The sequence below is a fragment of the Peromyscus californicus genome, unplaced genomic scaffold (genome assembly GCF_007827085.1).
Source record: "Peromyscus californicus insignis strain IS unplaced genomic scaffold, ASM782708v3 Scaffold_7__1_contigs__length_154581171, whole genome shotgun sequence".
Lineage (NCBI taxonomy): Eukaryota > Metazoa > Chordata > Mammalia > Rodentia > Cricetidae > Peromyscus > Peromyscus californicus.
Window position 1 is genome coordinate 85,933,466 of NW_026294595.1, and position 25,670 is coordinate 85,959,135.

Here is a 25,670-nt window from a genome sequence, read left to right on the forward strand (position 1 = left end):
GGGCTTCCTTGTAAACAACTTTTACAACCTAAGCTGCAATCTCAAACTGTGTGTTTTTCCAAGCCTGGCCCAGATATGTGTATCACTTGCTGAAAGAAACAAATACAGAAGTGGAAAGTACCTTCCTAAAAATCAACCATAAAGGCTGAAAGCAACCATTTATGGTTATTGGTTGATAAGCAATGATGTTTGTTTTCTGGGTGAGTTGGGGTCAGTTGGAGCCAGCGATTTAACCCCTTGTAAAACTCTGTTAAAAAAATATTGTAAACTGTTCCATTCCTTCGCCATGTGATGGTTTCTCTGCTGTTCATAAATAGACAGCGAAGTCTTTTGTTACATATGACAATAACATCACACACAGACAGATACCACTCACATACATAGCTCATAAAAACACACACACACACACACACACACACACACACACACACACACACACACACACACACACACACACACACACACGGGGTAGACACAAAGATACAGTGACAAACATGCTACAAGAAAGCTTTTACGCAGGCACAGAACCAGACTCAAATTACAGACAGAGGACAGAAAACTCAGAGAACATACAATAGAGAATTCAATTCTGGACTCATTTTTGTTTAAATAACTCTAAAATGAAATAATTTTATTTCTTTCCTTAAAACAACACTGATGCATTTTTGGTGTCTCAGATCTAATCCCTAATGCTTTATAATCCGCACACTAAAGAAGATTGCGTCCCCTCCTCCAGAAACCACTAGCCTCCAATAATCTCTCTGTGAGGCCGCTTCCACAGTACTTGATGTTGGTGGCCTCAGTCCCATGCAGTCCTTATGCAGCTAACCACAACTGCAGTGAGTTCATGAGTGCAAGAGCTGTGCCACGTTCAGAAGATGCCTGTGTGTTGCACACCTCCCAATCTTCTGACTTAATTCTTTCCTCCCCATTTTCTGCACTGCCCCCTGATGTTTGGAGAGGCATATGTGGGTGTTACAATATAGGACTGAGCGTTCTACAATCACTTCTACATAGCACTTTAGCCAACTATGGGTTTCTGTATTAACTTTCTCTGACCCGTACCTCCACCCCAAGCTACAATAAGAAGCTTCTTGGATGAAGGCAGATGACCACATTCATCTTATATGGTGAGCCAGAGCTTGAGTATTCTCCCTTCTCCATGACATCTGCTTGTACATTTTTTTTAAATCCAAAAATCCTTTCGAAGTTTTAACTTTGTTTTAATGTTTGCTAGTTTTATTTAATTTACTTTTACTCTAATTTTTAAAATTGGCTTATCTGGTGGCTAGAGAGATGGTTCAGTGATAAAGAGAACTTACTGCTCTTACAGATAACTGGGATTCAATTCCCAGCATCAAGTGGGCCATAGCTTTATGTAACTCCAGCTCAAAGTACCCTATTGCTTGTTTTGGCCTGAGTGAGTGTTGTCATGCATGTGCATAAAGACACACTCACATACACACAAAATATAAATAAATATATTTTTTAATTTGACAGTCAAGATGTGCCCATTAGTACAATAGTGTCATGGCTGGTCTGGGAGTAACCAACCACATTCTACCTAGATTTAACATCTGCTTCATGGAATAAACACATTCTAAAGTTTAAATGAGAAAGTAGCATCACTTTTTCTCAATTACAACTTAAATTCTTATATCATTAGTTCTCAGATTATATTCTCTTTGACATTGTTTTGGCCATTCTATGTTCACTTCTGCATGAGAACATTTTGTCAGGTTGAAACATAACAGGGTATGTCTTATTGCCCCTACAATCAATAATATTGGGAAAGGGTGATGCAATTAGAAGGCATTTTTAACAATTGCTAAAATCCATCTAGTAAATTGCCCTTATCCTAAATTATGCTGCATATGCAATTTCTTTATTGAACATGATAAATTATTCTTCCATTATCTTTTCCTCAATTAGTGATATGCATAGAATTTGTACAATCAAATTTCCAGAATGCTAAAGAATAAAATACAGAGAACAATGATGCCTACTTGTTCACCTGAATTATAAGAAACAGAAGGTCAAAGAAGGGCTTAAGTTATGTACACAGTGGTAGACTGCCAGTGCCAACCCGGGTGTCTCTGTCCATCTCTATTTAACTCGTGACAGCCACCTAGGACTGGAATTCACATGTTAGTTCAATTTGAAACACTGTACATAGAGAAAATAATGTTGTTCTCTTTTCACAGACACATGTTTAGCCATCCTCATCATTTTGCTTTTAAATAACATTCTTTATTGCATTTTACTAGCCTGACTCAAATCTAAGTTTGATAAAGCATCAGTCACTTGAGGACTAAACTCAGAGAAAGTAGGTGGCTAGGAGATTCCCCCAGGAAAATGCTAAAGAAAGCCTTCCCAAGTTAGGGTTCTATTTAAAACACAGAGCTGCAATGATTTTCCACAAAGAAGCATTACTATACAGCATTGTACACTGAGAAAGAATTCTCATTAAATTTGGTCAATGTAGAAAATGAGCTCAACAGCATCTCGGGGCAAAGACACAAGCTAAAACAATGTCATTAGCCAAGAAGAAACTGGTTTCATAGGTAATTCCTTTAGGTAAGTGCATGACAAACTTTTTGATTTAGGGATATCATTTCCATCTAATCAGCTATTTCAGAATATTTTCCCTGTGGCATTTTTATACTCCTAAATATGGATCTTAGAGTTCCAAATATGCTATTCATGTGGGTCCCAACCACAAACATTATAGATTTTTCTCTCCAGTGAGTAGTTTTGGGACTCATTTGTTACAGTTTCACACACACACACACACACACACACACACACACACACACACACACACACACTCACACACACACACAAAGAGAGAGAGAGGAGTCCTATATTTCTACAAGGGCCCATGAAATTAACTTGGAGTGCAATGACTTTCAAATGGAATGCAATATCCTTTGATCCTAATATTTTCTAAATAATTTCAATTTTTTTCCTCTTTTAGCACTTAAGCAAAGTAGTGAATTCAGATGTGCTCAACTGTTAACATCAACGGGATAACATACACTCCACTCTGATGACAAAAAAATGGTTGAAGTGTTTTTAATAATGTGAATATTGTAATATATTCACATTATTAAATAATGTGAACCTCTGTTCAACCTCTGTTAATTGTGTGTGTGTGTGTGTGTGTGTGTGTGTGTGTGTGTGTGTGTGTGTGTGTGTGTGTGTCTGTGTGTCTGTGTCTGTGTCTGTGTATGTGTTCACCTCCAGGATGATGAGTCTTCTGTCATCTTTATGACTTAATTTTCTTGGACTCAAAGTTTCTACAAGAAGCCAGACAATCATTACTGTATATTATAGGTCTGCCACTTTCTACTAATATGAATGAACAAAGCAAGATTTAACATCTACCATGGTGAAAAAAAGATGTTTACTTAAATAAATAGGGAAAGAAATTTTGAAAAGAACAATTTAAAGTCTCGAGACTATTTTATCTAGTACCCACTGAGATTAATATAGATAATATATTTAAGCTTTGTTAAAGCTCACCTGAGCTTTAAAATAAACATAGAACTTATTCCTTAATAAAAATAGTAATAAGCAAAAAGGCAGCTTATATTCCCCTCCCAGAATACAATATTAAGTTCATTCTGTAATTCTACAAATGAAACTTCTTTCTAGTTACTACAGATTTAACAATGTACAAACCTACTTTATATAATAAATTCTATTTGACCATCCCATATTCTTGGGTATCAAGTCTATTTCCAATTATTTTATACTTTCACAAATATATAGTAATATAAAATAATGTAAAAGAAATCCATTCTAACTTTTGCTATCCTGCTTCCTTTAAATATAGATACATGAAATAGCATGGCAGGGTCAGAGTTAAAAAGGTTTATTTTTCAATGATCCCTTTGCCCTGTGAAGTCACTGTGAGTTACGGTCCCATCACTGAGGAGGCTGAGAAGCTTTTCAGTCCACATCAGCCACAGGGTTACCATAGTCTCAGGAAGTATCATAGGACAAGATGGAAATGGTTTCTGAAACTTTTGACCTTAAAGAGAAATCTTAACCTAAAGTTTAAAAATAATTTCCAGAGTTGGAAAGATGACTCAGTGGTTAAAAATACTTGAAGAGGATCAGAATATGTATTCAATGACCTCTTCTAGCTTCTCTGCATATCTGCACACATTTATCATACACACATTTAAACACACACACACACACACACACACACACACACACACACACACACACACACATAATATAATGTTAGTCTATGTCTCTTCTGTAGAATGTAATCATTTAGAGACTTTAGTCACCCAAAGTTTTTTTTATAAGACATTTATTAAGATTATCAGAAATCCACAGTCTCCATATTGGCCTGCATTTATATCAACCAGCAAAAGATATGATTTTTATTACTCATTCATATTCCAACATATTTGTAATAAAACACTTAGCATATTTAAATGAACTCATAACTAACTAATTTTTACTGTGTTCATTCCACTTTTCATTTTAATTTAGTTTAACTGATCACAGCATAATTTATATAACTTTATGATATCTTTGGCTCAAATAGCAAACTGAATCTTCTGATAAGACCACGGGGGGCCCTTTCCAGAATATTTCATACACATGTGCACTGATTGCATTCATTTTTATAAAGTAATTATTACTTTATGAATTTCAGTCGTTTTTCCCATAGGCATGGTTGGATCTCACATTTTGTTCAATGTTTAAATATATTTCAGAAGTTTGTATTTTTCAAGTGAATGTATATATTGTCATTTATTTTCATAAATGTCATCCTTTTATTGTGTTTTAATTATATTGTATGTGTTTTTAAGTGACAATTATAGACTAAATATTTTTTTTACTTGACTTAAATTTCTTGAGGCAAACACATCTATGATCTTCAAATGATTTTTCTTTGTTGCTTTCTTCCAAACATTATTGCTGGATTAAATCATCTCTACTTACCAAATGTTGTTGGACCATAGCATTTGCAGGTTTCCTTCATTTAATAATCTTTAATATTTCATGTATAATCAGAAGTTATTAGATTAAAGTATAGTAATCTTGTTACAATATTTTATAAATAATCAATATTTGGATTTATATAGTAGCAATTGTTTAGCAAACTAACTCATTAGTGAGTTGTGGTTGAGCTGGGGTCCAGCAATGTTAGAACCCTTGCATAACTTGTTCAAAGCTCTGTGCTCAATTTGTGGTCTACAAAAATAATTACAATAAATGAATAAGTTAAATAGCCAATAAAATTTATTGAAGTAATATCTTAAATCACACTGTGCTTATGTCTTTTCAGGGTTCTATGTGATATGCTCTAGGACTTAATTCATTGAGACCTTCAGTAGGAGAGCTAAGCAATTTGATGTTAATTGGAAACACATTACAATTAATCAGAACATGGGGGGAAACAATGCAATCATTTTTCATTTTCAACATGGAAAAGTATGAAGACAGGAAACCAAAAGCAGCAACAGTAGGTACACAAATTAAACAGTAGAAATTGCTTGATACTAAAACCTGTGAACCTAGAAAATGTATGTCAAGAGTAGAAATCTGTGGTATGACTGTTTTGTGTGTCTTGGAGAATGGTGAAGATATATATTAACAGATTTGGTAGGACTATATAAAAATAAGTTCATGTTTTCAGATTAACTTGAAGCTGAAAAAAGACTTGTTCATGAGTATACCATATTTAACTTTGGACATTTTACTCTGGGATCCAAAACTAACTCTACAGTTAAATAATTTAATAGTTAGTTACTAGCGAAACTGAGTATCATGATGCTGAAAATACTAAACAGGACTTAATGTGCATGAGTTATATCAAATGTTAAGGGTTAGCATAGGAGAACACATCACTATACAAAATAAAAAGTATGGAGAAATGTTGTGGGCAATTATAGAGAAAACTGATCAAGAAAATGTCAGAATGAATTTAGTTGCCATCAACAGAAAGCTCTGTTTGTAACAAATCATAAAGAGTAGAGTTTTGTTTTCACACATCACTAGAAGAAATCTCCATAAAGAACTGATGGCTTTGGTGAAGTTGTTCAACATGCACACTGAGTGCTGGGATTGTTCAAGTTTCCACTGAGCTGCATGTAAGACATGGGTTTAATGCAGCATAGCTGCTGCACTCTTAATAGCAAAAACACTAACTACACAAATAAGACTATGAGCAAAGTAACACTTTGTCCATATGAAGGTCTTTTTCCCTATTGAGAGGAAATGACTTTCAGGAAAGATGCTGAGTTGACATTGCATAACCAATTTTCAATGAAAAATAGAAATATCACTACATGTTAAAAAAAAAGCAGACCTCATGTTCCTTATGTGAGATAAGGCTGTAATCCTTTAAAAACTGGGGTTGGAGATCATAACAGGATAGAAATCAAGTGGTAATAAGAACTTCATGAAGCCAATAAGCCAAAGGCTTAGAAATATACAAAAACACATTAATAAATTCAGGACTGAATCCTGTAGAGAAATACAGTAAAACAGTAAGTAAAAACTGATTGCTATAGGGAATATCTAGAATAGAGTTTCTCTCAAGTAACAAGGTACCTATGGCAAGTGGGGTAGTAGGACTGACTGAACAGCTAGGGTTGGTAAGGGATGGCTGACAAGAGAGAAGTGTATTTATAGGAGACACCAGTTCAGATATTTTTATTTTAAATGAGTTTATAATAGCTATAGGACACAGAAGTTGAAGGATGTTTGATTGGAGGATTTGGGAAAACCTGGAGTATATTTCAAAGTACCAATCAGAATAGCATAGTACTGTAGTCAAAAGCATGAACACATGTCTCAAATTACTAAATGTAAGTCCTGGACCTGACTCTATCCTTCTGCAACCCTGGGAATTGTTCTTAACATACAAATCTGGATCAAGAGTGTAGAACATATACAAGATTTTACATGGTATAGAGAATTAATGGGCTTACAAAATATCTCTGCACAAAATAGTACATAATAAATGATACATATTGACATGTAATTTTTAAGCTAATAATATGTTTACTTTTACAGCCACTGAATGTCGATGTTTAAGCAGAGCCATGACAAAACTGTCATGAGCTAAATGTTTAAAAATCATCTCAATGTTAGTGGGTAACCTCCACAATAAGTTGTATAGAAAAAGCAAAACATACACATGTAGGTCATGAATTATAAAAAAAAAAAAAAAAAAAAACTGCAAGAAAACAGTCATACAATTTATGCCATTGGGACAGGCATACCTTTGGATAAGATTCCAAAACTGCTCTGTAGTGAAAAAAAAAACTGATGAAAGAGAGATAAACGAAAAGCTTATATAGGACAAAACAAAAAGAAAAATAGCCAAACAGAAAGACAAACAATAGAATGATATGAACATTCATCTGTAAAAAAAAAAATCAAAATGCTAAATCCACCCCTGACAAAAGAAGCAAACCAATTTAAAAGTCAATGGACAATGAGTATGTATGTCACGTCTGAAGAAAATAAATATAGATGCCCAAATGATCTACAGAAAATATTCACTATTGGGGATGGAGAGATGGTCCAATGGAAAAGACTATTTTTTTTTTACAGAGAACCCACATTTAGTGAGTTGCAAATACATGGTGCCCATATAAATATGCAGGCAAAAAAGTCATACTCATAAAAAAGGAAGTAAATATTTAAAATTCTGTGTTAATATTGTAAGCCACAAGAGAAATACAAATCAAAACTACAATGAAATCACAGTATCATCTATTAGAAAAGCTACTACTAAAACCAAAAAGAAACTAATGTTCATCAAAAGTAGGGTAAAAGTTCAGTTTTAGGCACTTTTGATGGGAATGTTCATGTAGCAGTTATATGGAATCATAGAAGTTTCTCAAAAAGTTATAATAAAGTTGCCATATTTATCCACTGTTTTACCATGAGTTGTATCTTAAGGATATAAATTCAGCATACCATGCTTGTCCATACTTATGACTGTACTATTTATAGTAGCTTGCATGTTGAAAAAGCCAACATATAATTAAATATTAGCCAAACGAAGAAAGGAATCATGTCATTCACAGCACAATAGATGGAAGTGCAAGGCACTGTGTTAAAGGAAATGTCAGAGAGAGAAAACATGTCCAAGTTCTTGCCATGGTGGAAAACGTTAACAAACTCAACACAACTTAAGAATAGTGACTGATCAATAGTAGTTTGGGAATGGGAATGTGGGTGGGTAGAAAATGCTGAAAAGATAGATTTAATACATGTGCACATCACCTGCATGTATTCAAAACACAATGTACCTACAAATGAATATAACTAATGCATGTCAACCAAAATATGATAGTAATTTTACAAAAACAAATACAGATGAAGTGTGTTTAAAAATAATTTTGACCCTAAATCTCCATTTCACCAGTGCAACAAATTCACAGAAGAATAATTTGCAAAATAGTCCAAGGGCATACTATATGAATATTCTCTGACACTTGAAGTGATTAGACATTGAAAATATCTAGGGAAGAGTTCAGAGAACATATTTAGATATACTGCAAGGCAAATCTACTACAACAAAATGTCTGGTCCTAGAATAAAAAGGACGAACCTCATTTGTCTCTATTATATTTATGTTTGTATTTTTCATTTACTTATTCTTTTGCTATCCAACTCAGAGTTTTTTCTCTTGATTTAAAATTCAGAGAAGAAAGGAGTCCCATAAGTGGAAAATATCCAATTGTAGCATTGGCTACAATTTTTCATCATTTCCTAACATCAAGTGATTTGAAAGTGCTCACACCAATGGATCGACTAAATGACTCCACGGTTTCTGAATTTGTGCTTCTAGGACTCTCTAGTTCTTGGGAAACTAAAGTTTTTCTCATGCTGACATTCTCTATGCTCTACTTAGGAATCATTCTGGGAAATCTCTTCATTGTCATTTTAGTAATTGCTGACTCTCACTTACATTCTCCTATGTACTTCCTGTTGGCCAACCTGTCTTTGAATGATGTGTGGGTTTCCTCCACCACTGTTCCCAAGATGATCTCAGATCTTCTGAAAGAACGCAAAGTAATTTCTTTCCACAGTTGCATGACTCAGATCTGTTTTATTCACATTATGGGAGGAGTGGAGATGGTGTTGCTCATAGCCATGGCATTTGACAGGTACACAGCCATCTGTAAGCCTCTGTACTACTTGAGCATCATGAGCCCTAAAATATGCATTTCATTTGTAATTGCTGGCTGGGTCACTGGTGTGATCCACGCCCTGTCCCAGTTCTCTTTTGTGATAAACCTGCCTTTTTGTGGTCCTAACAAAATAGACAGCTTTTACTGTGACTTCCCTCGGATCATACAACTCGCATGCACTGATGGAGACAAGTTTGAGTTTGTTGTTGCGGCCAACAGTGGCTTCATGAGCATGGGAACCTTCTTCCTGCTTCTCCTTTCCTATGTCTTCATTTTGGTCACAGTCTGGAAAAGGTCTTCAGGGGACTTGTCAAAGGCACTTGTCACTCTGTCTGCACACATCACTGTGGTTGTTCTTTTTTTTACTCCGTGCATGTTTCTCTACGTGTGGCCTTTCCCCACATCCTCAGTTGACAAATACCTGTTTATTGCTGACTTTGCTATCACCCCTGCCCTGAATCCTGTCATCTATACATTGAGGAATAAAGATATAAGGGTAGCAATCAAAAGATTATGCAAAAGAATTAGTTATGACAGATATTGCTGACGAAATCTTGTGTGGGAGCTCTAAAAGTGTACATCCAACTGTATATTGGAAGGTTCCACTGAGGAACATGCTACTTAACCTTGCCAACTGCACATGTTACCTACCTCACAACATATATCCATTCCCACACATCATTAATGCCTTGGTTCTCTTCCTCTGAGAAATTAGAATATATCACTATGTCCTTCTTTTTTTTAAAGCACTATGGATAAATAAATATGGGTTTTTCCTGACTTTGTGATAATCTGAACACAACGAAGACACAATGGCAGCATATAATGTTAAAAAATGGGTAAATAAATGAATCATCACAATGAGTGCTTCTATATTTGAGACTAGTGTCTCTAGTTATTTGGGTTGTGTTGTCTCAAAAAAGACACAGAGTTTAGATTAGAGTGTTAATAGCTTATTCAGAAGAGGTTTCAGAGTCATCAATGGGGAAGTAGTAGCTTCTGCTGGTCTGCCCTAAAGGTGGCCACATAGATGATGTAATAGAGAATTGTTTCAGTTGTAAGATAAGGTATCCAGAACGGTTCTTCATTTTGTAAATGCACATTATTTCTTTGACATGTCCAATCTGTCTCCTAGAAAATTTTCTATGTACACTTTAGAAATCTGGATAAGTGGTCAAGCAGAGTTAGTGGTAAATACACTAAAATAAGCTAAGCATCAAGTAATTTGAAGGTAGTCATCTAAAGGCTATGTAACTTTTAGAACTACATGTTAAGTTTTTCCACTTTAATCTTGTGGCACTAACTGATATACAGGCATGGAAAATTCTATCCTCTAAAAAATATCTGATTCTATACTTTGTATGAGTCCCTAAAAACTACTGACTGATGGTGGCCTTTCATTCATGAGCATGGCCCGGCAATGAAAAAGCCAGTAAAGTATTCTAAGGACCAGATTTAGATACCATCCCCTATAAACTAAAATCATCTGACTCCTACTGGGTCAATAATTGACATCTGAGTTTGAAATTAAATTTCTAGATATAGCCCAAAATAATGTCTTTATACACATATGCACCAATAAAATGATCCACAGAGTAAAAAGAGGAACAAGGGGAAGAGGCATACTTCAGAAAAGGGCACTGAGACTGAATGTCTTCATTTGAAAGAATGATATATGCTATTAACACTGCAAACAGTTTAGCAGGAGTCTGAAAGAAGAGATTTCTTCTTACTGGGGAAAACAGGATATCTGGTTTGGGGGTGTTTTGTTGTTGTTTTGTTTTGTTTTTTGATTTTATTGAAAATAGATTTTTTTCAGACAATATACTCAATTATAGTTTCCCTTCCTTCTACTTCTCCAAGTTCCTCTCCACCTCCCCTCCCATCAGGCTCCACTCCCTTTCTTTCTCACATTAGAAAATGAACAGGCACCTAAGGGATAATAATAAAATAAAACAAGACAAACACATACACATTGGAATAGGGCAAAACCAACAGAAGGAAAAAAAAACCAAAAAAGACACAAGAAACAGATATAGATGCAAAGAACACTGATATGCACATTCAGGATTCCCATAAAAGCATAACCCTGGAAGTCACTTATATATATATGATATATATATATATATATATATCACCTATAGGATAAAAATAAATGAATGAATGAATAAATAAAAATTATGCCAGAGATGACATTGTGAGACAAAAGACCTCCAATGATGCAGATGAGTTCATTTCCTGTTGTCCATTGACTTCTGGGCATTTGGCATACCCATAAGAATAGTGTGTTTCCCCAGTGAGACACCCTTTGAAAAAGCTAATTTTTCAAATACAAGTGGTTAGCAATTGAAGATCTCTTTAGGGCTAAGGATGGTGGCTGTATCTACTTGGAGGCCCTGTGTAGGCTGCAGGTTTCTGAGGGGGAGAGACAGTCTGAACCACAAAACAAGTCTTGGTTAATATGTGATCTATGCTTTGTGCCTACAGTCTGTATCTTCCAACATCTGGAATGGTTTTTCTTCATTTTCAGGTTTCAAACACACCACCTGCCAGCTCTGTTGTGTTTGAAATGCCACTATTCTGAACTAAAGTGTCCAGAAAAAGAGAAAAAAAAACACACCCACATTAAAGAGTCTTTAAGACTATGAGACACAGAGATGACATTGTGGTTTTCAGAAAACCTCAGCACCAAGAATCCACATTGAGTTCCTCACAGAACTCTTTAACTCCACACCTAGGACACCTGCATACACACACACACACACACACACACACACACACACACACACACACACATTAAAATCAAATGAATCTGAAAACCATATTCTTCAAAGATGATTGATTGACTAGAACTCCCATGAGTCTGGAGAGCTTGAATTTTACCAGTCCAGAGACTGCTGTGCTATCATTAATCCACTTAGGAGCCTTTCATTGACTACCTCAGTTATTGACCTAAAATTCAACCATGTGAATATTAGGCAAATATTTTTTGAAATGCACAAAAAGACCCTTAACTTTCTCTAACGCAAAATTAAAACACACATCATCAGACAAGGTATTAGATACTTAGAAGAGATATTACTTAGACCCAGGTTGCTCCTTGGCCACAGACCCAGATGGCCCAGACATTGCCCTGTACAGCAGCCTGGGCCCAGACAACACCATAGACTTGTATGGCAGCACAGGCCACCCAAATCAGCATGGTCCCAGTGGCAAAATGGACCTTAGACACCAACAGGTTGTGGCCTAGACCCCAGGCATCTGTGTGGTCTTTGTGTTACCATGAGCCACAGACATCAACACAGGCCTCATCTGTGTTAGGCCCACGGACTCAGACATAGTTCCTAGTAACAGCCTGTGCCCGGATGTCACCACAGCCCCAGGCGGCAGCACAGGCCACTCAGATTGTCATGGCCTCCATGGCAACATCGTCCTTGGACACCTTCATGGTTCCAGGTGGCAGCCCAGACCCCTGGTATCAGCATGGCCTTTCATGGTGTCAGGAGCCATGGACATCAGCAAAGACCATGGTTACAGCAGGGTCACAGACCCAAACATGTCCCTCAGCAGTAGCCCTTGTCCAGACAACACTCTGGCCCCAGGTAACAGTGCAGGCTGCCCAGATTTAACATGGTCCCAACAGCAGCATAGCCCTTGGACACCAACATTGCCACAGGATGTGGCCTAGATCCCAATCATCCATGTAGCCTTTGGTGGCACCATGGGCCACAGACATCAAATCAGACCCTGGCTGTGGTAAGGCCATAGACACAGACATGACTCTCAGAAGCATCCCTGGCCCTAAAATCACCATAGCACCTTGAGACAGTGCAGGCTACTTGTATCTTTATGGCCCTAACTGTAGCATGACCTTGAGATACTCACATGGTTTCACGTGACAGCCCAGAACCTGGGCATTTACATGGCTTTCCATGGTATCAGGAACCATGGATATCAACCCAGATCCTAGCTACAGCAGGGCCACAGACCTAGATATGGCCCCACACCAGACATCACCATAGCCCTGGGTGGCAGCATAGGCCATTCAGATTATCATGGCCCCAGGGGCAGAGTAGACTTCAAATACCAACATGGACTCAGGTGTCTGACCAGACCCCAGTCATCAGCATGGCCTTAAATGGTTACTGAAGACATGGACATCAACACAGACCCTGACTGCTATAGGGCCATGGACCTAGACATGGCCCCTGGCAACAGCTCTGGCAGGATGTCATCATGCCCCCTAGTTGCAGTACAGGCCACTCAAATCAACATGTCCCCAGTGGTGGCACGCCCTAGGACAACAAGGAGACCACAGGTGGCGGCCCAAACCCAGGGCATCCCCATGGTTTTGGTAACAACACAGGTCATGGACATCAACACTGACTCTCACTGCAGTAGGACCACACACCAAGACATGGCCCCAGGCAATGGCTCAGCACCAGATATCACCCTGGTCCTGGGTGACAAGCAGGCCACTCATATCAGCCCATTCCTTAACACCCTCACTTCTTCAGATCTGCCTCTTACCACAACGCACAAACCATTCTGCCTCTATTTCTCTCCCATTTCTCCACCATATACTTGTTTATCATAAGGCTGCCCCATGGGCGTCCCTCAACTGCCTGAGCTGTTTGGTATCAGGCAGGCCTCTGGATCTGAACATAATCCTAAAAAAAGACTAATAACATTAAGTACATAATAAGTCATTTTACACAGCAAGCTCATTACCTGAATAAAATAAAGCCATGCATATGACAAGCACAAGAGCATTTACAATGTTGTATTCCTAATAGCTATAGATTGGATACAACCCTAATGTACTAAAGTAGGAAACAGATAAATAGAAATGCATACAATAGAATAAAAGCAGTAAAATAAAATTACTAATACAATAGCATGGTTTAATAACACGTGCGGAGAGAAGAAACCATGAATCAAAAGGGAACATACTATGTGATCATAAACACCAAAACCATGATTGCATAATACTTTATAACTTCTCGGGTATTTATAACTTCTCAGATATGTATCAAAAATGATACACCATTTTATGATAAATATTCGGAGAAAGGAATTCTTTAATTGTTGATACAAATACAAACTTGTTTTATTTTATTAAGAAAAATTTTTCATTCATTTTACATACCAATCAAAGACCCCCCTCTTCCCTTCTCCTGTCCCCACAGGCTCCCCCTCCCAGCCCACCCCCCTATTCTCCCCCACAAGAAGGCAAGGTCTTCCATGAGGAGGCACATTCAGTAGAGGCAAGTCCAAGCCCTTTCCCCTGCCTCAAGGCAGCTCGAGTTGTCCCATCATAGGTAGTGGGCTCCAAAAAGCCTGCTCATGCACCAGGGATGGATTTAGATCCTACAGCCAGGGGGCCTCCCAAACAGATCAAGCTATACAACTGTCTTGCCATGGAGAGGGCCCAGCCCAGTCCCATGCAGACTCCACAGCCATTGATCCAACTTTCATGAGTTCCCACTAGTTTGGTTTGATCATCTCTGCAGGTTTCCCCATCACGATATTGATGCACTTGCTCATAGAATCCCTCTTCTCTCTCCTCAACTGGACTCCTGGAGCTCTGCCTGGTATTTGGCTGTGGATCACTGCATCTGCTTCCATCAGTCACTGGAGAAAAGCTCTGTGACAACAGTTAGGGTATTCACCGATGTGATCACTGGGGTAAGCCAGTTCAGTTCAGGCACCCTCTCCACTATTTTTACTAGTCAAAGATGGGGTCATCCTTGGGGATTCCAGGCAACTTCCCTAGCACTGGGTTTCTCTCTATCCCCATGATGTCTCCTTTTATCATGGTATCTCTTTCATTGCTTTCCAGCTCCATCCCTGTTCCAGCTCAACCACCTCATTCCCTTATGTTCTCATCCCCCATCCCCTACCCTCCATTGCCCACCCCACATCCCCAGTTTACTCATGGAGATCACATCTATTTCCCATTGCCAGGGCGATCCATACATCCCTCTTTGGGTCTCCCTTGTTAGCTAGCTTCTATGGAGTTGTGAGTTGTTGTCTGGTTATCCTTTGCTTTACATCTAGTATCCACTTATGAGTAGGTACATACCATGTTTGTCCTTCTGAGTCTAAGTTACCTCACTCAGGATGATATTTTCTAGTTCCATCCATTTGGATGCAAATTTCATGATGTCATTGGTTTTCTCTGCTGAACAGTACTCCATTGTGTATATGTACCACACAAATACAAACTTGTAAAGCCACTGTTGATAGTAATATGAAAGATTTAAGAAAGAAGACCATGTGTTTCAAGAAACCGTGTGCTAGATAGTTTAATTAACTTTGAGTGACATGCAATGGAAATTCCTGTGTCAATATTTTTTAAATGATTACTAGGTAAAAGCAATATATGTAATACACATGTTATGGATGAAATACTACCATTACATATAAAACAAACATGTGGAGCATATTGTGTATATGGAATAAGTTCTATGCCATGCTGTGAAGGCTTTTAAAAGAGGGATATAATGCCATTGGTGAATGTGGAGGGCATTATGCTAAATGAAATGCCAGGCACAAAGAAAAAATATAAGGTGTGCTCTTACTTATATGCAAAGATTTAAAAAGTTGAATAAACAAGAAAATAGTAGAACTGTGGTCATCAATAGTAGATCAGAAAGAATAGAAGATATATAAGTTCATAGTTGTATGTGGCTAACAATTGTAGGAAATTAATGTACAGAATTAAAACTACAGCTAGTAGATTGGTATTTAATGATGGTAAGTCAAAGAGATTTTTAGATGTTTTCAATGCACATGCAGTGTCTACATAAAGTACTGGTATGCAATTTTACAATATGTATGTATATCAAAATGTAGTAGTGTTCACCTTAAGCATATACAATAAATAGATTTTTTTTAAAAAAAGCAAAATTATACAAACTAAAATAAGATTGTTTTCCTGAGTCATTGGTGTGATATGGTTGATCATACAGTACCAAAAGAGAGTCTGGAAGAAAATAAATGGCTCCATTGGCATTTTCAGATGTCATGACAGTTGTCTAAATGTGTATGTACAGCTGTAAAACTATAGACAAAATGGATTTTTTATTTTTCAAAAATTATTACATTTATGTGTAGCTAGAGTTTTTCTGGTCCTGCCTGGCCCACAGTCAGGACAAATCTCTCTAACCCGCCAGCAGCTCAGACCCAACCAAGTAAACACACAGAGACATATTGCTTACAAACCTTATGGCCGTGGCAGGCTTCTTGCTAACTGTTCTTATAGCTTAAATTAATCCATTTCCATAAATCTATACCTTGCCACATAGCTCATTGCTTACCGGCATCTTCACATGCTGCTTGTCATGGTAGCAGCTGGCATTGTCTCTTCTGCCTTCCTGTTCTTTCTTTTCTCCTCTCTGTTAGTCCCTCCTATACTTCCTGCCTAGCCACTGGCCAATCAGTGTTTTATTTATTGACCAATCAGAGCAATTTGACATACAGACCATCCCACAGCATTTATGTGTGTGTGCAGATGCACATGAATGTAGGTATCTGTCTATGTTTACATGCATTCATGCAACAACACATGTGTGGAGATTTGAAGACAACTTGATAGAGGCATTTTTCTCCCTTTCATATTTGGGACCCAGTTAAGCCTAGTAACTTACCTCATGTTATTCGGTTTGGCAACAAGTGATGTTACCTGCTTAGACATCTCACTGGCCCATATTATTCAGCATATATGATATATGTTGTCATAACACATACAGAAATGATAACCCAATTACTATATATATATATATGTGTGTGTGTGTGTGTGTGTGTGTGTGTGTGTGTGTGTACGTGTGTGTGTGTGTATAATGAAAAGAATTATTTTTCTGTACTATTGGGCTCTTTCTTGTATTCATCTGTATTAATAAGTTATTTATATAATGTACATTAGAAAGTGCTCTCTAATCACTTAGAGAAAGAACAAGAGTATACTTTTCCATCAAACTTGAATTTCTGAATGTGGGAGCCCAGCTTCCACATTTACAACAGGGTACTCTTGAGGAGATAGAAGACATTAGGTAGAAGGATAGAAGGGAAAGAAACAGAAACACAGGATAGCCTCAGGAGGGCCTGGATCAATATCCACTGGCCACTCCTCTATCTTTTAAAGGGCTTCTTATAGGAACGTCAAGGGGTGCAGCAAAAGACCTCCCCATAGCTCAGCCAAGTGCAGACCTTTCCAATCACCTGGTAACCACACATGTGGTCAAGTAATACTCTACTGCAGCCCTGTTGGGTAATCAAGCTCAGGTCTCACCAGGAAACTTTTGTGGGCCTCCACAACTCCCCCTTCTTGATACAATAAAGGGCTCCCCAGTCCCCTCAGATAGATTGTGCCTGTCTTAGGTTGTCCTTCTTGAATAATCTTCCTTACCCATCATAGATACATTTTTCATCAAGCATATTCTGACTTAGGTTGGAAGCTATTAAGAAGAAAGTTGCTTCCAGGAAAGGCACAAAGCTACACAGAGAAACCCTGTCTCAAAAAACCAAAAAAAAAAAAAAAAGAAGAAGAAAGTTGCCCACCTTTGGATACCAGCCTCTGGCAGGAGCAGGTACAGAGTTTAACTCAGCTCTGACCCAGGTCCCTACTAAGAGCTTGCAAATATCTACAGTGATCTCCATAGCTGCCACACATCCCAGTAAAGAAGTAGAGAAAAATAAAGATGGAATAGCCTTTTTGGAATGCATCTAAGGTGACTAAAGCAGTCTTAGCTTCACCAAGCCCTTTTCTAAATCAAAACTCTCTCCTAACATATGTTCAATAGAATTTTCAAGAGACTATTTTGATTCCCAGGAGAAAATAGTCATTTCAAAACACTTCAAAGTATCCACTCAAGTAAACAAAAACCCATGCTAATTATAAAGACACTTTTAGCTGTTTAAGTAGCTCATATATACATGTGTTCGTACCACAGCAGTAGAATTTCTGTACAAACTAGATTGTGGGAGGCCTACCCCTTTGTGAACAGAAACAGATGAGGAGTGTAAACTTTTAGGAAGAAGACAGAAAAGCACCCCTAATTATGGCACCTTCGCTTAAGTTTTCCAAGGGGCAGTGAGACCATAAAATTTTATTTTATGCTAACATAAAAAGTGTTCAGATATATCTGAAGGTAAAGAGTAATAAAAACAATTCTAGTATGAACATCACTATATACTTTTTATAAACTTATATTCAACATTTATGCTTTTTACACACCTACATTCAACATTTACACTTTTTACATTCAACGTATTTACAAGTAGCATGAATATCACTATACATATTTACACTTTTTACATACTTACATTCAAAAGGAAACTCTATAGAACTATTTTACAAACTTTAGCATACATCTAGAAAAAAATCTCTAAATAGAACTAACTTACATTCAAAAGCAAACTCTATAGGACTACTTCAGCAAACATCTAGAAGAGATTTCTTAACTGGACTATTACATTTTCTTCTCACAAGACAGAAAGTATGCAAATCACTTCTAAAGATCAGAGTTTATATCATTCTAAGCATTACTTGGCAACTGAGGATAAAATTCACTCTTCTTAATTTTTTAAAGCTGCTTTTTAAGATTGCTATGGGCTCTTTCCACTATGCTTTGTCCTTGAGGATTATAAGGAATATCTGTTTATGCTCAATCTGCCATCTCACTTTTCCATAGCAAATAATCCCCACCTGACAGGCAGGCTGTTTGCTTGTTCCCCTTTCCTGGGAGACAAGCTAACAAAGCACATGGAAAAAATGACATTTGGGGCTTTTTTGGGATAAAATACTGGCAGCATTTCCCTTGAACATTTTGCTGCTGTATTATGGGGAACATTTGAAAGCTTTTATTCCAGTCTGTCTTCATTTTCTCCAGGCCTACTTGCGTATGCCTCCTTGCTTTTATGAACTACATTTCCCAAGCTGCCTTTCTCTACTCTGTCACGCTGTTAAAAGCTACATTTCCCCATATGCCTTTCTGGGTTTGAGAGAAAACTTCAATTCACAAGGTCTGTATTCATGCTAAAGTCAAAATCAAGCTTCTGCTTTTACCTCGGAGGTTTTTGTCTTCCCTAAACTTACATTAGGATGCCTGCATTATTGTTTGACAAGTGTACCTCTCTAGTAAGATTCTTCACCTGACGCTGTCCTCAGAGTGGGTTGCATCCATCAGCAAGCGCTCAGACAGACACTTGTTGCCAGAAGCAACTTTGCTCCCCCACCTCACTGGGTCAGTAAAATTAAATGAGAGTACTTGAAAAAAAAGCTTGTTCAGAAAGATCTTTCCCCCTGATATTAAAAAAAGAACTTATTCAAATAGCTTCTTTCAAAGTTGTGGGTGCTGCATAGCCCCACCTTCTGAGTCGGGGCTCATGGGAAGGTGGGTGGTTCCAACACTGCTTCTGCCACAGCTCCACCCTCGAGGAAAGTGTTTGGCAACTGCAGGGACCCCTTTATCCCTGGAATGCATTCAAACTGGTAGGTGCTTGCTCCCTGGCCCTCCACTAATTGCTTCCTGATCGCTGGTTACAAGTGGAGATAAAACGCTATCAGCAAGGATTTGCAATGGTCCAGGTGATTTTTTCTATGCTAGGGCAGTTATGAGTGACTCTTCCATTCTGATAGATGTTTCTTCCAGGTGAATTTAATTTTTACCCTTAGAGAGAGAGAAAAAAATCTGAGAAGAAAAGACCTGAAAAGTTTTCAGTTTTTTAGAGAAAAATTAGTTTATTTACCCCTTCAGGACCTTTTTACTCTCATCCCAAGACTTCTGTTCCCTTAAATCAGTTTCATGGTCAAATGAAAACTGACTTTGATTGTATGGTATTGTGATAGTGTCTGCAGGCTGAGTACAGGCTTTGTTTCATCTATATCCACCTCAGGGAAAATTGCCCTCTGTGTCCCAGGGCTTGATTCTAAGCTGTCTCGAATTAATGCCCACAAGCCAAAAGCTTCTACAGGAATCTTTTCTGGCCTGTTTTCCTCATAGTATTTTTTCATTTCTGCTCCTGTTCTCTTCCAATATTCTATGTTCTTTGTTCTTCTGAATCAAAGGAAGAAAAAGTTGATATAAGCTCTTCAGTCATAAGGAAAATGGCAGTGTGCCAATATTGATCTGGCTGCCACTTCCATATGTACATAACAAATAACTTCTGCTGAGACAGATATAACATCTTGATATATAATTTTATAATGTGAAACATTTAAATCTAGGAGAACAGCATCAGTTCTTCCATAGAAACCATTATAACACATTTTATATTTAACAGCTTTGCTAAACATAACAGCATTGTTCAGTAAAACTGATATTCAATAACCATGCATTTAATGTATACAATGGTATGGCTCCACATCTACAATTCTATCTTCCTTCCCTGAATTTCCATTTTCTATTTACTTTTTTTTTTCATTTTTAAGAGAGAGAAAGTACATTTCATGCTGCACATGTGTAAAGAACAGAGGAAAACATTGGGTATCACTCATTTCTTCCAACTTGTTTGAGACAGGGTTCTTAGTTCTTGACCACTGTGTATACTGCTATATCTGGCCCTAGCTTCTCAAGATTCCCTTGTTCTCAACCCCCATTTTGCCACAGAAATGTTGCCAGCATACGTATATTCTGTAATGCGAATTCTTCATGGTTGAGTAGAAACGACTTTAGTCCTTAAACCCTCTACACATCCCTATATATAGATCTCCTCTATAATGAGGTCTTAATAAGCTATTGCCACTATGCTGTGAAACAGATGTCTAGAACTTAATTCATGTAAATTAATTATATGCTTACTAAATGCCTCCTTATTTTCTTTCTACTCTAGCCCTAAAAAACCACTATTGTATTCTCTGTTTCTGAGGTTCTGCTTGTTTTAAATTCCTTACTTATGTAGAAACTATACATTTATTCTTCTATGACATAATGTCCTGAACATTCATCCACATTGCCACAAATAACAGCATTGTGTTATTAACACAATATTAATAATAATTCATAGTAATATATGTCTGTATGTGTGAGCATACACATGTGCACATGAACATGCATATATGTATATACCATATATATTTATGATACAGACATATAACTTTCTCTATTAGTTCATCTGTCCCTCAGCACTTCAGTAAATAATATATGCTACAAATAATACATCAAAGACCATGGGAATGCAGCATTCCTTGATAAATAGATTAGTTTTATTTTTAAGTTTTGTTTAATCTTTCATCATTTTTAGGTGCTATATTACTGTATACTGTCAACAGCTTTATACAAGAGTTCTGTTTTTCCACACCTAAGGCAACATATTTTATATTTTGTTTAAACTTTTTTCTTTCATTTGACAATCTTAACTTGAACCTAGTATTGAAAATGGGGAATTGCTGAAAAATGTCTCCAATTCAGGATCCCCAAGGACTTGGACCCATTTAATGTACAGAACAGGAAAGTTTCCAAAGCAGACATGACTTTGTGTATATAAGCCACACTGAAATGAAATTCTTGCCAACATTCATCACAGCAGAAATCACATTATTACGATGTGGCACAGTTTCAGATTCAAGCAGCATTTAGAGTGAGCATTAACAACTTGGTAAGACCTGGTTGACGAGGTAATTCCTGTAGTGTAAGTACATCCCAAAGTGATTGTTGTACTGTCATACTTCATCACAAATAATCATTTAAAGTTTTTTTTCTGCATTAGAAGCACAGTTGTTATCACTAGGAATTTTCAGGGAATCCTGCATCTGCATTTTTCATTGTTCTATTTTCCAAAAACATCATATAAGTTTACCTATCCGTAAAGCATTTGAGACTTCTGGAAATTTTAAGTAGTTTTATATGTTCACATAAAATAAACTCTTTATGTAACATGATAAGTTACAAGACTTTCTGTTGAAAAAGCATGCTGCTGAAAGACCACTTACTTTACTCTAAAATTAGCTTATTATCTTAGAACATTTTAAATATTTGTTTTCTACAGACAATAGAGTAGAGAACCAGGTAAAAAGAATGGGAAGGAGATGAGAATGCTAGAGGTTTAATTAATAATAGTTGACTGCAAATTCTTCAATTCAATATAAGTTATATGAAAATGACATTTTATGTAAGGAAAGAAGGAAGGAGAAAAATGTAGAGGCAGGAAAAGTTTCTTTCACTTATCAATTTTTCAGAATAGCATATGAAATCTCACCATTTAGAAATGAAAACCAGTCAATATAGGACAATAAGTAATATTCTCCTGGCCTATGAATATATGATTGTTCACAGATACACTCTAATGGATAAGTCAGAAATCAAGGAAAGACTTAATATTGGCAATATGTCTTAGGCACCTGGCTTCACAATTAATTTGATGAACATTTTTTAGTAAACTTGGTTTGATTCTGTATGTTCATAGTCAATGGTAGATTTGTGAATGGGAATTTTCTGTTTATGTTTGAAACATGTCAATAGATTGTCATTTTGGAATTATGATGGTCAAGTATATGGGCTGCAGCTTTATGTCTATATTCATTGAAGAAAATTATTTCTGATTCCATTCAGAAAGAGCAGATTAAAGCTTGGAAAATGCAAATAAAATATGTGCTGCTAATATTAATAAACAATATGCTCATATCCATACCTATAAAATTTATCTTTTTGATATGCAAAGGTTTTAACCCATCATTCTACATTTAGAATCCTTTTCTGATTATAAAATATGCACAAATGCAAGAAGGATTTATTTAAAACTTGAGTTGGATATAATGCTAAGATTTCAATTTGAATATTTTTCTGCTTATTTGACCCTAAACATTAAGTTATTGTTTCTCTTTCAGGAATTCTTAGTTAGGCTCTGTCTCTCTCAACCCATTGGAGCACAGTGTACTAAATGGAAGAAGCAAACAAGTCTGTGGTGTCTGAGTTTATTTTTCAGGGACTTTGTACCTCAAGGGAACTACAGATCTTCCTCCTGCTTCCATTTTCCACCCTCTACCTGATGACTGTGGTAGGCAACCTCTTTGTTGTGATATTAATCATCACTGATCATCATCTCCATTCTCCCATGTACTTTCTGTTAGCTAATCTCTCATTTATTGACTTCTGCCTTTCTTCAGTTACTACCCCCAAACTGACCACAGACCTCGTGAAAGATAATAAAACCATTTCCTTTGGGGGGTGCATGAGCCAGATCCTCTGTGTGCATTTCTTTGGAGGGGGTGAGATGGTACTTCTTGTAACAATGGCCTATGACCGATATGTGGCCATCTGCAGGCCACTCCACTACACCAACATCATGAACAAACAGAAGTGCATCTGGCTTGTTTTAATATCATGGATCATTGGATTTGTGCATGCCATGAGTCAGCTGATCCTGATTTTGGAACTACCTTTCTGTGGACCTAGAGTAATAGACAGCTTTTTCTGTGATATTCCTTTGGTGATGAAATTAGCCTGCACAGATACTGATACTCTGGGAATTGTGATAAATGCTGACAGTGGTGTTTTAGCAACAACTTGTTTCATTCTCTTGCTGATATCTTACACTTACATTCTATTAACTGTTCAGCTTCGCTCTAAAGACGGCTCATCAAAGGCACTCTCTACCTGTACATCCCACATCGTAGTGGTTGTGCTGTTCTTTGGGCCCTGCATTTTCATCTATCTGTGGCCAGTCAACATCACTTGGATTGACAAGTTTCTTGCTGTGTTTTATACAGTCATCACACCTCTCCTGAATCCAGCCATCTATACACTCAGAAATAAGGATATTAAAAATGCCATAAAAAAGCTGAGAAATCACAGGTAAATTTGGGGATAAATTTTAGACACCTAATCAGAAAATTCATTGTGTGTATACTATTTTAACTGTATTTTTACAATAACAAAGATTGCATGTATGACTCACTTCTTCACAATACTATTTGCATGAATATATTGTTATGAAAACAGCTATTATGAAAGCGATTTGAAAGTCTAATACTTAGATTTTTACCACTTCCAGTAATAACTGCATCATATACCTATTTGTGTCTGAAGAGTACAGGATGAAGATAATGTTATAAAATAATAATCACTACAATTTACTAATCATTACCCATGGTCACAACACTGTGCAAGTCGCTTTAACAGGATTATTATTTGCAATGTTTTCATTGAATTACTTATCAAAATTATCATTTAAAGACATATCATTATATTTCAACCCTAATTCTAACTTCACTACAGCAGATACTGAAGATATTTTTGAGGTCTACATCCTCTTACAGAACAAAATGACTCACAAATCAAATGATAATGCTAGTTGCCTCATATTGACATATTCTGTTTCATGTACCAATTTGTACCTATTCAAATGAAATCATTTTCCCTTTTTTCACTCTATAACTGAAATGGCATCTTTCATAATATTAGAATACACTTCCCTCAGTCCACAAATTATTTTATGACCTTAATTTTACTTTATATTATGAAAGTAGGACAGTGTGGTAATAATTTTTATGCTTTTGAAAACATTACATATATAATAGATATATTAATATACATATATTTACATAGAGAGAGTGAGACTTTTCATGTTAGTTACCATTGATAATGTATGCCATTTGCTGGATAAAACTATATGTATACACATTTACAATAGTTTGATATCTAGTGTATCCCTAAAAAGATATATACATCATAATTTCTTGAATAACGTGTCCTAATGTTTCATGAACTATGGTTGCAATCAATCTGTATATGTATTCTAATAAATTAAAGATGTTCTTATAACATAAACTAATAAAAACCATGCAGATACCTGTATCATGTTTTCCTGAAATAAAATTAGGTATCATCAAGGCTCACTACACACCTTGAGCATATGCAAAATATATTAGGAAGTTTTGGTACCTTTCTCCTAAAATATTATCTCAGATAGATTTCACTATCTAAAATTTAAAGTCACCATTTTTCCTTTTCTGAAATTTGTTCTTTGACAATATCTGCAATAAGCTGATTGCATCTGACTAATATTTCCCTCCCACTCCTATTTTCCACTTCCCCAGTCACATGCACACTAGTCCCTTTTGACACTTATGTTCTTTTTGTATTGTTTTGTTTTGTTTTTACTTTGTGGTCCACTTGGATTACAAGAGTCATGTGTGTGTCCATTGGTCTGGAATCATCCCTAGGGAATGGTGAGCTCTTCAGTGGGTTACAAAGGAAGAAAATGTCTGTCCCTGCCTCAGAATCATCAGGAGCTCACAGTTCTGTAAGGAGGTGAGCACAGCATACATCGCACTCTGATCTATGACTGACTATTGACAGTTATCTATATGGGGCCCACAGTAGGCAGCCTTGGAATCCTGACTGCATTGACTGTGCCATGTCCAGTAGATTGCATTTCACAATGCTTCTCACTGTTACATAAATCTTGCATGTCTTTACTCTGCCCCTCTTCCTTACTTACAAAATAACACTGATATCAAAACTACACACAAGTTACTTTCATCTGCAC

General features: G+C 36.8%; 2 protein-coding genes across 2 annotated transcripts; both read left to right on the forward strand.

The window, feature by feature from the left end:
• The first annotated feature begins 8,790 nt into the window (after nt 1–8,790).
• LOC128100955 (olfactory receptor 4F21-like) lies at nt 8,791–9,726 on the forward strand. The gene has a single exon (XM_052723686.1). It carries the CDS (start codon nt 8,791–8,793, stop codon nt 9,724–9,726), a length of 936 nt encoding a protein of 311 aa, XP_052579646.1.
• A 13,334-nt stretch (nt 9,727–23,060) lies between these two features.
• LOC128101972 (olfactory receptor 4K3-like) lies at nt 23,061–23,978 on the forward strand. Its single transcript, XM_052725444.1, has one exon. It carries the CDS (start codon nt 23,061–23,063, stop codon nt 23,976–23,978), a length of 918 nt encoding a protein of 305 aa, XP_052581404.1.
• Nucleotides 23,979–25,670: the final 1,692 nt, after the last annotated feature.